Genomic DNA, 13,635 nt, shown 5'->3' with positions numbered 1-13,635 from the left:
GGACTTTTTTTGAAGAAATGCTTCACTTCATCCGTCAAGAGTAGAAGACTAGAGCATTAACAAACAGCATCAACATTACGGGACATCCGTGCTACAGTTGAAGTTGAGGTGTTTTTTTGTGTTTGAATTATACGCCGAATCGCCGACATCTCAATCGTAGATCGTTATTTATTTATTTATTTATTTATTTATCTATTTATTTATTTATTTTAAATATTTCCATTTATTCATATTTATTTATTTATTTATTTATTTATTTATTTATTTATTGATTGATTGATTGATTGATTGATTGATTGTTTTATTTATGTTTAAATGTTTGTTTTAATTTATATTTATCCTTTCTCAATTATTATAGTTAAGGATCATTATCTTGCAAATGTGTCAATGTAGAACAATTAATACTTTCCTTGTTTAATTATAATTAAAAAAAGAATCTTTTAGAACAAATTTCAAGAGAGGGATAGTTGTTACGAAAACAATTAAAACACAAGAACACATTCACAATAGATCGAAATATCACACGCTGCTAATACATACGTACAGCACAACACTACCATATTTTTCTGTTAAAATTCACGAAGATTAAGAAAATATACCATTATCCTTTTTCTTATTTTTCAGAATGAGTAACACGTAAACCTAACTATCACTCGGACATGATAATATTTACATTTGGTGTAGGCATTATGTATTTCTATTATTAATAAAATGTATGAAATTGGGATGGATTCAAAACTTAGGCTAACATAAGGTTTTGTGAATCTTGATCGCTGTAAAGCTGAAAAATAAAATGAGGAACAACAGAAGCACAGCCGCAGTGATAGAGAATCAAAGTTGTAAGCTAAAAGAAAAGCTGCTAATGCATGAACAAAATCGAATAAAGGCGCCTTGGTTCCTTAGTTGTGAATCCACCCCGATCTAAAGCATGCCGTGAAGAAATAACAATAGTGCCTTTCCTTATCGTGAGTCAGTGACATCAGCAAATTTAAGTTACTCAATGGTTAATTGCACGCAACGAGTTGAAATCCTTGGGAATGTATTAAACATTTAAACGTACCCCACATGCGTTGAGTTAAGTACGCGAAACGTCTTCCTTCGCCACTGCACAGCCAATATGCATAACACATACAATTAAACATGTGATTTTTAACTATATATTTCATTATTTATGTGAATATTCTGAATCATCCAGACAGAAAATATTGTAAACTGTTCATCTGGACTTACTTAAGCCGAGATGAACAGTTTAAAATAATTGATCATGATTATGAACAGTTTAAAATAATTGATTATGACTATTGGTACATGTTTAGAATTATGAGAGAATATATACTCCCTCATTCTGTATGAAACATACAACATTCTCAACATGGGATGTCATACACCACAAGACAGAATAACCACAATGTGTGCATTATTACTGTGTTGTACTACCATATATTAAGTGCTTTGTCACTGACACGAATATTTAAGCATAGCCAGCCTAAACACATTGGATGACAGTAGAAGATAGGTATGCCAGTACCTTTATTTAGTTACTTTTCACATTTTGATCGAAATATTTCGGAATTAGTTTACTCGTTCGGGTCTTGTAAATGCTTGAGATCTAGGTAACCATATGAAGTGTCTGAGATCGGTAACCATTGACCGTGTTCAAGTAATAGTATTCTCCCTATTTGTTTTGTTTTCCCCTTCGACACAATTTCAATTTCACGTCCTGCCCTACATATTTTGATTTTTATAAAGTGAAATGTCGAAACATTAAACCTAGGAGAACGTTGAATTGACAGCTATATGTTGCAATATATTTCTCATTTATTGTAAACCTAGTCATAACATTACATTGCATTTTAGAACCACTTAAATGTATAGTGAGCTTCCTCAATAAAGTACATGAAATTTGCTCAACCATTTGAAATGTAGGCAAAATAACAACAGTCTTCAGATTTGATATCAACATTCTAAAATTCAAAGTATTTGACAGGTATTTTCATTTCCTCTTTCAGAATGTGCAGACGTTATCTATTATACAGGTCACGTGTTTTGAAATATAAGAATCATTTCAGCGAACCATTAGTGGTTCAGTTCTTGAGTCAAGGATCTTTACCATCACATTTGAAGAGGGTATCGCTGTCTCTGGTAGAGTCATCACTCCAATACTCCATAGTGCGCATCTTGGCGATGATGACGATCGTGACAGACGTTATTTTGTTGGTAAATTGGAGGTGGCTTGAATTACCAACAACTTACTTGTCGACAACTTATTCCCAATTATTTTACACCCTCCAGGAAATCACGAACACGCATACCAAGCAAGAAAAGTCATTTGTAACTTTTGATTGTAATGACGTATTCCAATTCTTCTGTAAAAAACACCCACTACGGTTGATTCACCTAGTATCTCGATGATTTGCCTTTATGATTCCACACAGGTACAGGAAGTGAAATCGTCGGGAATGACGCATGTGATAGTGTCCTTATGCCATTTGAGTTGAATTCTTATAGAAAAGATTCATCACCCACCACTTTCCGTACTTATGACTTATAATGCTTAAACCATATTCTCTGTCTGCATACAAAGATTGGCATCCTAAAAGGCCAAGCACCAAATCTTGACAATTCAGTCGATTTAATTAAGAATCGCCTTTGTCACCTTTTTTTCAGTAAGCGAGAAAAAATATCAAGCAAAGAGTTAAGGCTGGCTAAATGTCTTTGATCTGTAGGCGATTGCTACATAAATTGTTATGGTGCACACATGGGTTGAATTCTGGTAACCAATTAAAATGGTAGTGAATTAAATCAGCAAGCTGTACTACCTAGTGAATACTGTAGAACTACGAAGCTTTTTCAGCCAGAGGCGTTTTTATCATGTACATGCATCAGTTTCCTATTTACAGTGAATAGACACCCTGGGGAATTAAAAGTAAGAGAAAAATAGCAGGCGCAAAGGTATGGTGTATCCTCAAGGTGTAGTGGTTAAACGGGTGCAAATGTTACAGCCAAAATCGTCAAATTAATGGAAAAAACGCGAAAGAAACAGTATATGATCCATTGCGTCATCTGAATGTATTATTGGCAAACTGAGGTTGCAGGTGCTGCGGCAGTAGAATTCTTGTTTTGACGACTAAAAGAGTTTTGTTGGCTTTCTGTTAATTACTGGATAACAACAGGTTGTGATGATTGTGTGGTTTCGCTGAAGGGCTCCCTCATTTTCTACTCTCTGATAGAGCCATTCTAAGCAACTGTAGAAAGAAATAAAAAGAGAAAAAAAATACAACAATGATTAATATGATAATGATTTAGACGAAATAGGTTTATTGAAAATACCAGATAACATTAATCTTAGGTTCACGGATTTGTTAAACTATTTTAATGTTACCGAGTCGTCGAGTGTTTAAATTTCACCTTATTGATTTCAGTGAATGTAATTTGGTTCAGGTACGCTGGCTTGCAAATTAATAAATCATTTACTATAAAAAGACTACTGTAGTTGGCAAAATTTCCTTATCAACTTAATTCCATGCAATTTAACAATAATATTCCAAATAAAAAGTTGCCTGGAATCAAGCATATGTATAATTAAGAAATTGATTAATAGAATTAAGAATTAAAAGAAGATTTAAAAAAATGTTGTTAAATAGGCTTTAGCCTCCGGAGTATTTGACAAATGTATAATATTTTTGCTGCTACGCGCAAGTTGTGAGAGCATTGACCTCGATGCACAGCTGAAGAACGATAATTTAAAAAACTACAATTCCGTTCTAAATAATAAGCCACTATTGAGTATCGGCATTCGAATATCGAATTATTGATTTCATATACATACTTTGATAATGGACATAGAAACTCGATTGTTTCCTTGCTAATACAACGCGCATGGCGATATCTGATATAGCGACAATACGCCAAAAGGATCTTGAAATGTTCTGTCAATTAGTAGATATGTCAACTTACAGCGCATGCAGGCATCTGCCAATGACAAATTTACACCAGTTCGGTGAAATGTGTTTTTATATATTTCGATGCAGAATTTTTTTTTAATGTATTTATTTAAAACGGATTCTTTGAATGGTTTCTAGAGATGGTTCTACAACATGTGGAGAAATCTACATATCAGTATTTCCAGACGAACCCTAATCATGAGTATCAGTAAAGTTCTAAATCGACTTGCTTCGCTGTTTGGAGTCTTTCAATTGCTTAACCCACCTTCATACACCTAAAAAGCTTGCATGGGTGGCATAGGTGGGTGTTGTGATACTTATTGTCAAGGGTGCACACATACGAGTAAGTAAGTACGTGTAAGTTTGTTTCAACGTCACAAATGTCAAATACCACGCATTGAAGTTCCAGACTTTTAAAATTCTCCATCGTGGGTTCTCAAAATTTTCATTACCCTGCAAAGTCAGGGATTTTTAGAATCTTGCATACCTCCTACTATCGGCCCCAACAACTCATATAATATTTCACATCCTTTATACATCAACTCAACAACAAACAAAAAATAATGACTAAGTAATATGGAATAATCCGAAATTTAAAGATCAATTTTACAGGAAACAGTCAAATAACAATTGACATGGTTCCAAAAATTGGTTCTTGGGACAACCTTGAATATTAAGGGTACAAAAACATGTGCTGTTAAGGTCAAATTTTCAATCCAACCATGATTAGACAATAGGACTAATAAACCATGCCATTTGAAACGAGACTAATTTGGCCAAACGATGATTTTATCAAAACTACGGTTGAATATACAACCCCTTTATTTGACAAGTTTCGTAACGCGATGCTAAAGTACGGTTTCCAGTCATTGGTGTACATTTTACTAAGAATCAGGCTGCAAAGACATTAGCAGTTATAGAGTTTTTATAGAGAAGAGATGTCTCGCATGGTCGGAGCGAGACTAGTGATTAAAAACAATCAGGCTAAATATTCGTTAAGAATGGAGGTCCGAATGAACACACGTAATCAACAGGGACAACCAAAAAGGATGCGTGATTTGTTTGCATTGTGAAGAACTGAAGTGGCTGATCAGTATCGACTATGTAACGAATCCAGAGTATTCAACATTGGTTTGAATGAGTTACGACCTCAACTGATACAAGTGTGACTCTTAAGTATTCATTCTGACAGGTGGAACGGATTCCACTTTTTCGAAAACCCTTCGGATTGAAAAAGGATCAAGTGCTACTATACAATGAATGATAACAATAGATATTGGGTCGAGTTTAAACATAACTGTCGCCAGTGGCTAAAATGTTGTTGATTTTGAATTGCAATGGCTTTTATTATTAATTTACTTAATAATTGAGAACATTGCTTTCCTTCGATGCCTACGTAAAGCAAAGTTTATCAGTTGAAACTGTGGATAAGACAATGTTACCAAACGTGTGTAATAATATTTATAGGTTAATAAATGCGTATCACTTGTTGGGAATGAAATTGTACAAAATAATGCACGCGTACAGAGATGTTGATGCGTCTAATGCACGAGCCCTGAAGTAGGTGCATTAGACGCATCTACATCTTAGTACAAGAAGAAGAAGAAGAAGAAGAAGAAGAAGAAGAAGAAGAAGATGAAGAAGAGGAAGAAGAAGAAGAAGAAGAAGAAGAAGAAGAAGAAAAAAAAAAGAAAGAAAAAAAAAGAAGAAGAATCAATCCACCAGTCTACTCAATAACAAAACCAATTTGTGTTCTTTTGAATCTTATACATTGTGAATATTATGTTTTTGTTTTTACTTATTGGTTTAATTCTTTGTTGTCCATTCCACATCTGAATTGAGAGTGTTAACTTGTACGGCTAATGTTAAACTACCACTGTACGTGGTTTATTACATCGACAAGTGGTTTTACATTACCTAACCTTGAAAATGTTGAATCATGCATTGCTATATCAGTTAGCACTGATCGGAAACCTTTCTCAGTATGGTCAGCTAACATGAAAACTACAAACATACGCGATGTTTTAAAGCAAATATAAACTTTGCAATTAATCTTAGCTGCTATATTAATAATATCAAATGAAATAAATTGAGATAGGTCGTGACATGTTTTATTGCATCTTCATGGAGCAATACAAAATACTTTTTTGACGGTGGTCAGTGTTCTCGCTCTCCCGGAGACAACAAACCAGCTGTTGCTTTGGTGTGTTGATGACTGAATACGGCGCAAAAACGAGGTTGTTCATTTCCGCTTCTTTTAAATAAACTTGAACCAGCTTAAAGCAAACAGTGATCGCTATGACGTCATTAAAGGAGCTAAATTAGGCCAGGAAAGACATTAATGCAAACTCCGTGTGTTTTTTTTAATTACAGTCAAGCAGTCAAACCTCTCATAATCCTGATGGTGTCACAATTTACAAGATGTTTTTAAAAGATTGAACATTCGGTTTAAAAACGATAACATCGTTGAATTATCTTACACATACAGTGTTAGTGCTTTTGTTCACTTCTAGAATAACAAGCCACAATTGACATTCGAGTTTCGATGCGAATTCTTAATTCCATACATACTTTGACAATGACATAGAGACTTTATCGTTTCCTTGCTTGTACAAAGCACAGTGTGGTACATTATAGCGGAAATGGGGCAACTCTTACTTGGAAATTTCTGTCAATTGGTTGATGTCAACTTAGAGCGCTTGCAGGCATCTGTCAATGCCAAATCTACACCCAGCCCCGTGATAGTTAAAGCATGTTAGGTAGATATTTCGAGGGAAGAAACGGATTCTTTGAATGGGAGATAAGTAATGCATCTGCAACTTGCGGAGGAATCTGCATCCCAATATCACCAGTAGGACCCTGACGAATTTCAGTTAACTTCTTTTGGGTTTGTCATTTATTGTTAACCTACCTACGACTAACGTTACACGTACAACTTGAATCCCTGGCATATGTGGGTGTTGTGATTACTTATTGCCAAGAGTGCAGGCACTAATCGCGCCCAAAATGTCAGATATTACACAATAAAGTTCAAGACATTTAAAATGCCTCATCCGGGATCAAAATTAACAATTGTCATTACCCTACGAAATCAGTGATTGTTAGAGGCGCACACACATCCTACGTCTTACAATTGCCTCAAACATCTCATAATATTTCACTTGCCCTTTTTATATTAACACAACCTGAAACAACAAACTAAAAGCTCAATTTTACCAGGAAATAATGAAATAACATTTGATATGGTTCCAAACATTATAGTATTATGTAGTATTATAATAAAGCTTCAAAGGCCATTTATTTCAAACATACTGTGAGGTCACATTTCTTAGTCCCAAACATTGATTTTATCAAAAGTAGATTTAGATAGAACTCGATGGTAAAGTACGTTGTCCAGGTATGTTTGTTTATTTTACTAAGAATCATGTTGTAAAGACATTAACAGTTATATAAATAGAGTCTCTATAGAGAAGAGAAGTCTCGCATGATCAGAGAGAGACTAGTGATTAAGAACAACCACGCTAAATATACTTTAAGAATAGAGTTCTGATTGATCACGTAATCGACAGCGACAACCAGAAGGGAGGCGTGATTTTTTCGTATTGTGAAGACCGCAAGTGGCTGATCAGTTTCGACTATGCAACGAATCCAGAGCATTCAGCATTGGTTGAAATATGTTACAACCTTAACTGATACAAGTTTGACTCTTTAGCATTCATTCTTACAGGTGGAGTAGATTCGATTGTTGGATATTTTTTCAGTCAAGTAATCAAACATTTCACAATCCTGATGACGTCACAATTTGCAAGATGTTTTTTAAAGATTGAACATTCGGTTTAAGAATAATAACATCGTTGAATTATCTTACACATACAATTTTGGTGCTTTTGATCACTTTTAAATAACAATTCAAAATTGACATTCGAGTTTCGTTGCAAATACTTGACCCCATACATACTTTGACATTGACATAGAGACTTAATTACTTCCTTACTTGTACAAAGCACAGTGTGGCACATAACGGAAATAAGCCAACTCTTGCGATGGTATTTTCTGTCAATTCTTAGATGCCAACTTGGAGCGCTTGTAGGCATCTGTCAATGCCAAATTCACACCAGGTTTGTGATAATGTTTGGTAGATAATTCGAGCAAAGAAAATGGATTATTTGAATGGGATGAAGTGATGTATCTTCAGCATGTGGAGGAATCGACCATCCCGTTATCTCCAGTGGAACCCTGATGAGTATCATTAAAGTTGTTGGGTGATTTCATTTATTACGTTATAGTACCCGTAAAGCTTGAATACGTGGCGTAGGTGGGTGGTATGATTACTAATTGCTAACGGGGCACGCAATATTTACGACCAAAATGTCAGATATCACGCAATAAAGTTCATGACCTTTACTCTATCTCACCGGGGTTCCCAAATTGACAATTGTCATTACCCTACGACGTCAGTGATTGTTAGAGGTGCACACACCTCCTACGCCTTCAAATCGCACAAACAATTCATAATGTTTCACTTGCCCTCTGTATATCAGCTCAACAGAAAGTAATGACTTATTAAAAATGACTTAGTAATATGGAATAATCTAGACCTTAAAGATCAAGTCGACCAGGAAATAGAGGAATAACATTTGACATATTGGTTAATTTTGATATCAGTGGCGTAGATTTCTTGTTGACATTGGGGGGATGGGGTTGGAAAACATTTCTTGATGCAGTGAATTCAACACCTTTTGGCGACATAAATATAAGTTTATGGTACAAATGCGCGAGAAGTGCACGAAAAATGTTGCCATTTTGAAGCTAAACTGTTGAAATATGCTGCAAAAATGGACTAAATTTGCGCGAAGCCCGAAAAAAATTTGCACTTTGGGGGCTAAAATGGCCAAATATGAGGTTAATTTGGTCATTAACCCACATACAAGCGTCAACATTGGGGAGGGATGATTGTATGGACCACCCCTGGCAAAATATTAGGGTGATTTATCCCCCCACCCCCGGGATCTACACCTATGTTTGATATCATAGCGGGCATTAATCTCAAACACATTTAACCGCCAGGACACATTTCTATTTCTCAACATTGTCCCAAAAGTCTCTTTACCATTTTGATCATATCTTTCAAAGTGATTTTTCTGAAGGGAAATCAAAACCTTGGAAAGATTACCCTTACACAATTATAATACATTATCCTGTCCTATTACGATACAAGATCAATTAAAAAATACACTTCAAATGTAACATATCAATACTGGTAAGAAAAATGTGTGTGTTTCTTGTTGAGAATTGTGAAATTGAATTTTAAACTTACTTCCTTCCTTCCAATACTGTGCAGCTCTCAGATGGCTGAGAATAAACGCACAATGTGTGTGTGCATGCGACGCGTAAGACCACAGGAAAATTATAGTCAGGTGCAAGTATATACAGGTGCAAGTAAAAAGGCTGGTGATGATGTTACTTCAGACGGACATCCCTCAGAGCAGTCTTGAAGCAGTTGAGGGATGAATATGCAGCTGGGTCTGCAGGTAGGCGGTCCCACTCCCGGATGGTGCGAGGGAAGAAGGAGCTGGCATATGCTGAAGAGTGGGTACGTGGAATGAAGAATCTGGAACTGTGGCCTCTGGTGGAGGATGCAAGTTGAGACATGTAGTGATTCCAGAGATGTCGACCAGGTTGTTACTGATTTTGTACATCATGTGCAGCCTACTCTGGAGGCGGCGTTCCTGGAGTGATGTCCAGCCAATATGTTTCAGCATGATGGAGACGCTACTGTACTTGCTGTAGTCCTCCATGACATACCGAGCTGAGCTACGTTGGACTTGTTCCAGTTGGCTTGTGTTTCTCTGTGTGTGAAAGCCCCATGATGTAGCAGCATATTCTACTGTTGGACGGATGAATGTGGTGTAGACAGCTTCTTTGACCTTGTGACTGCTGTGACTCAAGTTCCTAGAGAAGAAGGATCTGGTACTGTTGGCTTTTTTCGTGATGGTGTTGACATGGGTGTTGAAGTCCAGGCTGACTCCAAGGTACTTGGAGGCATTGAAACTCATTGTCCATTTCCGCTCCCATTCCTGTAGAGCATTTAGGTCTTGCTGGAGGCTAGCTGAGTCATTTGTAGTAGAGATGGAGCGATACAGAACACTGTCGTCAGCAAAGAGTCTGGTGGTTGATGCGGAGACACAGTCAGGCAGATCATTGATGTAAGCAAAGAAGAGAAGAGAAGAGAACACTGCCCTGGGGCACACCTGAAGTGACAGTAGATTCTGTGCTATTCTGGCCATCGACGAGAACAGACTGGGCGCGGTTCTGAAGGAAGTTGGTGAACCATTTCAGGGTCTGGCCTCTAACACCATAATGGTGGATCTTCTTCAGAAGGTGGCGATGAGACACTTTGTCGAATGCCTTCTCAAAATCAAGCAGCACCAGATCGATTTGCGCCTTGTTATCCAAGCCCTTGGCCAAATCTTCTACAGTGACGATCAACTGGGTCTCGCATGATCTACGCTGGCGAATCCGTGTTGAGAGTCAGATAAAACGTTGTTGGCAGAGAAGTGGCGGATAACGGCACAGTGAATTATGTGCTCACACAGTTTACACAGCACATATTTTAGGGAGATTGGTCGGTAGTTTGCAACCTCTGAGCGATTTCCCTTTTTGAAAAAGGGACGATATGCGCCTTCTTCAAACTGGATGGTACGCTACCTTGGTTAATGGATGCCTGAAATAACAACTTAACTGCAGGTGCAATCTCTTCGGCTGTTTCCTTCAGGAGCATGGCTGGAATCCCGTCAGGACCTGGTGCAGAGAATGGCTTCAGGTTTTTAAGAAGCTTGAGGCTGACGTGAATGTCATCCATGACGGGGTGCGGGCTGTCTCCCAGGTCGCTGCTCACCTTCGTTACTAAAGAAACATCTTATTCTGTTATGATATGATTGATAAGAATAGATTGAAATTATATATTCATAGAACAATGGGCATGCAAATAACCTTCACGACTGGATCTGGACATACTGATGATGAAGCATCAACTGAAGATCGTCAAGTTTGTCATTTAATGCTGGACTTTGGGACACTTTAAATGGAAAACAATTGATTGTTCTCCTTGGGCTTGCAAATACAATAGGAAGAACGATGCTTATGTTCAATGTTGACCTCCCCATGTTTCCTCGTCCATTGGGATTTATTGAGAGTCATGTCCAGATGGAGGAGTCTTACAGCAGTGATAGAGTGATAGAGCAGAGAAATGAGAATTGAAGAATTTAATATTACTCAACTATAGAAGATAGCTTTTACTTGATTTCTAAATGAAATCAAAGCATAAGTACATATTTCATATACCATCTTGATAGTAATCTTTAATATTACTCAACTATAGAAGATAGCTTTTACTTGATTTCTAAATGAAATCAAAGCATAAGTACATATTTCATATACCATCTTGATAGTCTATTATTATAATATGAAAACTGTTTAATATTGTAATTGAATTGAATGCGGTTAAATTGGTCTAGATGTTTAGAGCAGGTAGTGGATTCTTGAGATCCGGGATGTGTAAAACTATCGTATGATTTTGTGTATAATGTACCCAAATGTTTCACCGTAGTTTATTATTTACTTCTGTAGGTTTATATGAAGACCTGAGGGCAAGAAGACTGTAAGTCTACTTTTGACGAAATTGAGTTACAGGTGGTTTTGAAGTTATTGGATGAAGACAAAAATTTTGACAATTTTTTTGACATTTGGCCCCTCCCCATAGGGGTCACGTGAGGGGTCAAAAATGAAAAATTGTCCAATGTCGTCAAGGGACATGTCAAATTACTGGTCTCATCACAACGATTTATACGAAAATGTATAATTTATCATACATTTTGAGCTCGGTTAATGAGTCACTGCCGGTTAAAGGTCAACTGAGGTCAAAGTTTAAAACAACCTTCAAATTCAACAAACAATGTGTCAAATTGCTCGTCTTTGCACAAAGGTTACCAATATGGTTATGTTTCAATCCGAGCGCAAGAAGACCATAATAAAAATAATAAATCGATCAATATCGATCAATATTCCAGATATTTACTTGGTTGATATACAAAATGATTCTTCTTGCTTATACCCTCGTATCTGAGAAGTATCAATATTATGACTTTTTTGGTTTCCAAATTATCTTATTTTAAAAGTTTTAAATGATCATATCTCAAAATACCAAATATGGACTTACGGTCTTCTTGCGCTCAGGTCTTCATATGTCGAATGTGGTGTCAAAATAATTGTACGAGACATTTCTATGCAAAAACACCTTCATGTTTGTTGTCGGTTACTAGATACTAGTGTTCTGAACGTTCAGAATGACAAAGAGACTTTTTGGACACCCTGTACATACGTCATCAGAGCTTGAGGTCAAATTTTAAACCAAACATGGTTATTAAATGGACGATAATGAACTATACATATCAACATGACGGCAATCAGCAATAATCATCGAAAATAAGTTCGCGAAAATGATCAAATGAACAAAAAAAAACAACCCACTAACACACCCAAAATGGTCAATTTTTACAATGCTATACTTCTACAAATGCTGGTTACTCGCGGACCGATAGTAATCTGTTTCTTAGGCTGTGACACAGAATATCGTGTTAGTCGATTGATTTGTTAATACCAGTACATCAATGCTTATCTAAGCTCTACTACTGAGATAGCAGGGAGCTAAATCGGGAAGTCATTTAAATGAATTTAAAATTACCGTCTGTGTTGACAAGCATCAGTACTCTCTAATGATTTAGCTGTCAATAAGAACAGTAGAGAGGCTATAGTAACTATTACGTTGTTGCCAAACAGAATGGTATCAAAGATAAAATAAAATTTGTTAGTTAAGCATGGCTATCCAAAACAAACCGGAGCAAGATAGGGAAAGTTTACGTTAGCGTCTGCGTTGGCTTTATATCATGTTTAATTCTGTTTCACATTAATAGAGGTGCTTGGTTGGGGGGGGATTACATTGATAAAGAATGGCAGGTGCTTTAATATGCAGTGTATGGCGGAGATGTGTGTGTACTGTATGTGGGGTGGGTTTGGATGTTTGTATTGGGATGTGTCTAAAGAGCGCGCATTATGTATTTGTTTTTGCTGTCGCTGGATGATGGTGTGAGAACATTAAGGGGAGGGGCCATCTTGTTTCAAATAGACGAGAATCGAGAGAAATTTGCCATGTTTGCTGTGAATTTTTGCCTAGCAATATTGACCACAGGATCAAAATTGATGGTGCACATCAATGACCAATCTCTCTAGTTTTATATTTGAGCATGGTCACTTGTGTAAGGTCATAGGAAATTATGTAAATAGGCCTGTATATATAATGTTCCATATCGGCTCACGCACTTTTTTCACTCAGTCGAGATTTCATAACCTTCCCTCGGGCCGATCTCCGTGTCATTTGGCTAGAATATGTTGGATACTCCCTAGAAAGAATTATGATACTTATTTAGGTCTTTGGACCTCAACATATGCCCTAATATATTTTGTCTAGGCAGACAATGTCATGTGATTTTGGAGGGTCAGAAACGATCATGTCTACATGCTATTTTGTCAATCAAAATTCACGAATTTCCCCACTTTTAAAACGAAAAAGACTTCTCTGGTAATGGTCACAGCGAGGAAAATCAAATTTGCGTGCATTCATAACCTACTTCAT

The 13,635-nt window shown here is 36.7% G+C and overlaps 1 protein-coding gene across 1 annotated transcript in view; it reads right to left on the bottom strand.

Annotated features, from left to right (window-relative positions):
• Positions 1-1,753: 1,753 nt before the first annotated feature.
• The window catches only part of LOC140142001 (uncharacterized), a 192,309-nt gene continuing 180,427 nt past the window's right edge, over positions 1,754-13,635 (bottom strand). Inside the window, exon 5 of the mRNA XM_072163900.1 lies at positions 1,754-3,245. Within this exon, the coding sequence (XP_072020001.1) occupies positions 3,210-3,245 (36 nt within the window). The 3' untranslated portion in view covers positions 1,754-3,209. The remainder of the gene's footprint in view (positions 3,246-13,635) is intronic.

Source organism: Amphiura filiformis, chromosome 20 (assembly GCF_039555335.1).
Source record: "Amphiura filiformis chromosome 20, Afil_fr2py, whole genome shotgun sequence".
Taxonomy (NCBI): Eukaryota; Metazoa; Echinodermata; class Ophiuroidea; order Amphilepidida; family Amphiuridae; genus Amphiura; species Amphiura filiformis.
Note: the sequence above shows the minus strand (reverse complement) of the source record. Positions and strands in the feature narration are given on the sequence as shown.